Source organism: Fringilla coelebs (genome assembly GCF_963513975.1).
Source record: "Fringilla coelebs genome assembly, chromosome: 1".
Lineage (NCBI taxonomy): Eukaryota > Metazoa > Chordata > Aves > Passeriformes > Fringillidae > Fringilla > Fringilla coelebs.
The window spans coordinates 84,514,597-84,517,939 of record NC_140028.1 but is presented as its reverse complement, the minus strand read 5'-3'; the positions used below and the strand labels follow the sequence as shown (position 1 = coordinate 84,517,939).

Below are 3,343 nucleotides of genomic sequence, written 5' to 3'. Positions count from 1 at the left end.
TGGCCGGCCCAGCTCGGCGGGGCGGAGCTGAGCCGCCTGCAAAAGGAGGAAAAGAAAAAAAAAAGAGAGGAAAAAAAAAAAAAAAAAGGAGACCGAGAGAGGAGAGGGAGGGAAAAAAAAAGGAGAAAACTGTAAGTGCGTAAAAAAGTTCTCGCCGTGGTGACGGATGCTCAAAAGTTCAGGAGTTTTTCCGATGCTTCCCAAAGCAGCCTGCGACTGAAAAAGAGACTGAAAAAAAGCGAGAGGGAGAGAGAGAGGGAAACTTTGCACTGGGAGATCGGGAAGGTGGATTTTTTTCTTCTTCTGCTCGCTTAAAAAAGCCAACAAAACACATCCCTCTACTTTTGTCCCTCCTTTGCAGACAACTTGTTGCAGATCCCCGTGGAACAAGGAACTGGGAGCGTGGGAGCCTCTTTGCAAAGGTTTTATTTTCTTAATACTCTTTCTGCGTTTGGAAGTTGCTTTCTCCGCTGCGATTACTTTTTTTTTTTTCATCCGCCGTTTTCTTTTTTAAAACATTTTCCCCCTTTTTTGTCCCCCTCCTTTTTCCCCCCCTTTTTTGATTTTTTTCCCCCCTCCGCGTGGAGCGCGGGAGCTCGCCGGTGGGCTTTCCTGGGCGAAGAAGAGGAGGCTTTCGGCGCTGCCGTCGTTATTCTTCCTCCCTTTTTCCGCGCTCCGCCGGGGGGGTGGGGGGGTGGGGGTTACCCGGCCGCCCGGTCCAGCTCGGTCCGCGGAGCGGCGGAGGGGTGGAGGGGGAAGGGACGCGCTGTTTGGTCCGGCGGGGAGGGTGGGGGAAAGCTGACGGGAGGACATGCAGGCTCGCTACTCCGTGTCCAGTCCCAACTCCCTAGGAGTGGTGCCGTACCTCGGCGGAGAGCAGAGCTACTACCGTGCCGCTGCGGCGGCGGCCGGCGGGGGCTACACGGCCATGCCGGCCCCGATGAGCATGTACTCCCACCCGGCCCACGAGCAGTACCCAGCCGGCATGGCCCGAGCCTACGGGCCCTACACGCCACCGCCGCAGCCCAAGGATATGGTGAAGCCGCCCTACAGCTACATCGCCCTCATCACCATGGCCATCCAGAACGCTCCCGATAAGAAGATCACCTTGAACGGGATCTACCAGTTCATCATGGAGCGGTTCCCTTTCTACCGGGACAACAAGCAGGGCTGGCAGAACAGCATCCGCCACAACCTCTCCCTCAACGAGTGCTTCGTCAAGGTGCCCCGCGACGACAAGAAGCCCGGCAAGGGCAGCTACTGGACCCTCGACCCCGACTCCTACAACATGTTCGAGAACGGCAGCTTCCTCCGCCGCCGCCGCCGCTTCAAAAAGAAGGACGCCGTCAAGGACAAGGAGGAGAAGGACCGCCTGCACCTCAAGGACCATGCCCCGCCGCGCCCGCCGCCGCCCGCCGCCGCCGAGCCCGAGGGCGGCCCCGCCGGGGGCAGCGCCGCGCCGCCGCCGCCGCCCGTCCGCATCCAGGATATCAAGACGGAGAACGGCACGGCCTCGCCGCCGCAGGCCGTGTCTCCCCCCGGCGCCGCGCCGCCGCTCGGCGCCGTGCCCAAGATCGAGAGCCCCGACAGCAGCAGCAGCCTCTCCAGCGGCGGCAGCCCCCGCAGCACCCTCCCCTCCAGCCGCTCCCTCAGCCTGGAGGCCCCCGAGCCCCCGCCGCCTCCACCGCCGCCCCCGCCGCCGCCCCACCACCACGGCCCGGGCTTCAGCGTGGACAACATCATGACCTCGCTGCGGGGCTCGCCGCAGGCCGCCGCCGAGCTGGGCGCCGGCCTCCTGGCCCCCGCCGCCGCCGCCCCGCGCACCGGCATCCCGCCCGCCCTGTCCCTCGGGGGATACTCGCCGGGACACAGCTCCGTCTATGGCTCGCCCTGCGGCCAGGCGGCCGCCGGCGCCGCCGCCGGCACCTACCACTGCAACATGCAGGCCATGAGCCTCTACGCGGCGGCGGGCGGCGCCGACCGGCCCGGCCACCTGCCCTCCGCGGCCGCCAGCCCCGCCGAGGACCCGCTGCCCGAGTACGCGATGCCCTCGGGCGGCGGCGGCGGCGGCGGCGGCGGCGGTGGGGCGGGGGGCGGCGGCGGCGGGGCGCTGGGGCACGGCGGGCTGGGCGGCGCGGCGGGCGGCCACCAGGAGGGGCACCACCCGCACCCGCACCAGGGCCGCCTGGCCTCCTGGTACCTCAACCAGGCGGCGGCGGCGGCGGCTGCGGCGGCGGCGGCGGGGGAGCTGGGCCCGCTGGCGGGCGCGGCGGGCTACGCGGGGCCGCAGCAGGGCTTCGCCGCCGCCCCGCGAGAGGTCTTCGAGGCGCCGCGGCTGGGGCTGAGCGCCTCGCCGGGCGGCGGCGGCGGCGCCGGAGGAGGCAGCGGGGCAGGGGGCGGCGGCGGCGGCGGCGGGGCGGGGGGCGGCGGGAGCTGTCAGATGGCCTTCCCCGGCAGCCAGCCGCTCTACCGCACCTCCGGGGCCTTCGTCTACGACTGCGGCAAGTTCTGAGCGCGCCCCGTCGCGGGGACACCGCGGGAACTCAGCTCCGCTCCGCACCGCGCCGCCGGCCCTCGCAGCGGCCGCGGAGGGAAGCGAGCGCATCGCGAAAAGCTTTTGTACAGAGACAGCCCCAAAGCATGTCTTGGTTTGTTAAAGGACAGTGTTACTCCAATAACACGTAAGTTTTTTTTTTTCTAATTGCTTTGAGAAATACTTTTTTTTCCCGCCCCCCACCCTGCGCTCTTCCCCGTTTCTTAAGGTATTGTCATGCCCCGTGTTTAAAAGGGAGCGAAAAGTCCAGCGTAGAGTACCAGCTTCTTTCCTCCTCCCCTTCCTCTTCTACAAGGACTTGTTTTAAAATGTAAATTGCGACATAGTAATTTATTTTTAATTTGTAGTTGGATGATGCGGACCAAACGCCAGAAAGTGTTTCCCCCTTTCCTGAAAAGTGACGTTATAATTGACTGAAACGCTGATTTTTTTTTTCACTATATATAAAAAGGGAAACTGTATTAATCTTATTCTATCAATATTTTTCTTTTTTTTTGTTGAAAATATTCTGAAGGTATTGCATTGTTTGTTTATTAATAAATTACCATTCAGTTGGAATGATCCTTTACACGTCTGTATATTTTAATGCTTTCATTTAGAGAGAGAGAGAAAGAAAGAGAGGGAAAAGGGATTTCATAACTAACTTTGTCGCTGGAACAGCTTGTTCCCCTCCGCACAAATTCCAAAGACCATTTAGGAACTGCCAGGTCGAAAAATCCCTTTTCAGTCTCTTCTGCAATATGTTCCACTTAGTCAGCTCGCCTTATCCGCTAGGAAAAAAATACTTTC

The 3,343-nt window shown here is 61.9% G+C and overlaps 1 protein-coding gene across 1 annotated transcript; it reads left to right on the top strand.

Moving 5' to 3' along the window:
- The first annotated feature begins 806 nt into the window (after window positions 1-806).
- FOXC1 (forkhead box C1) lies at window positions 807-3,076 on the top strand. Its single transcript, XM_084216628.1, has one exon. It carries the CDS (start codon window positions 812-814, stop codon window positions 2,510-2,512), a length of 1,701 nt encoding a protein of 566 aa, XP_084072754.1. The 5' UTR covers window positions 807-811; the 3' UTR covers window positions 2,513-3,076.
- Window positions 3,077-3,343: the final 267 nt, after the last annotated feature.

Excerpts from the sequence above, each read along its gene's own strand:
- FOXC1 (XM_084216628.1), top strand. The coding sequence starts at position 812 with ATGCAGGCTCGCTACTCCGTGTCCAGTCCCAACTCCCTAGGAGTGGTG.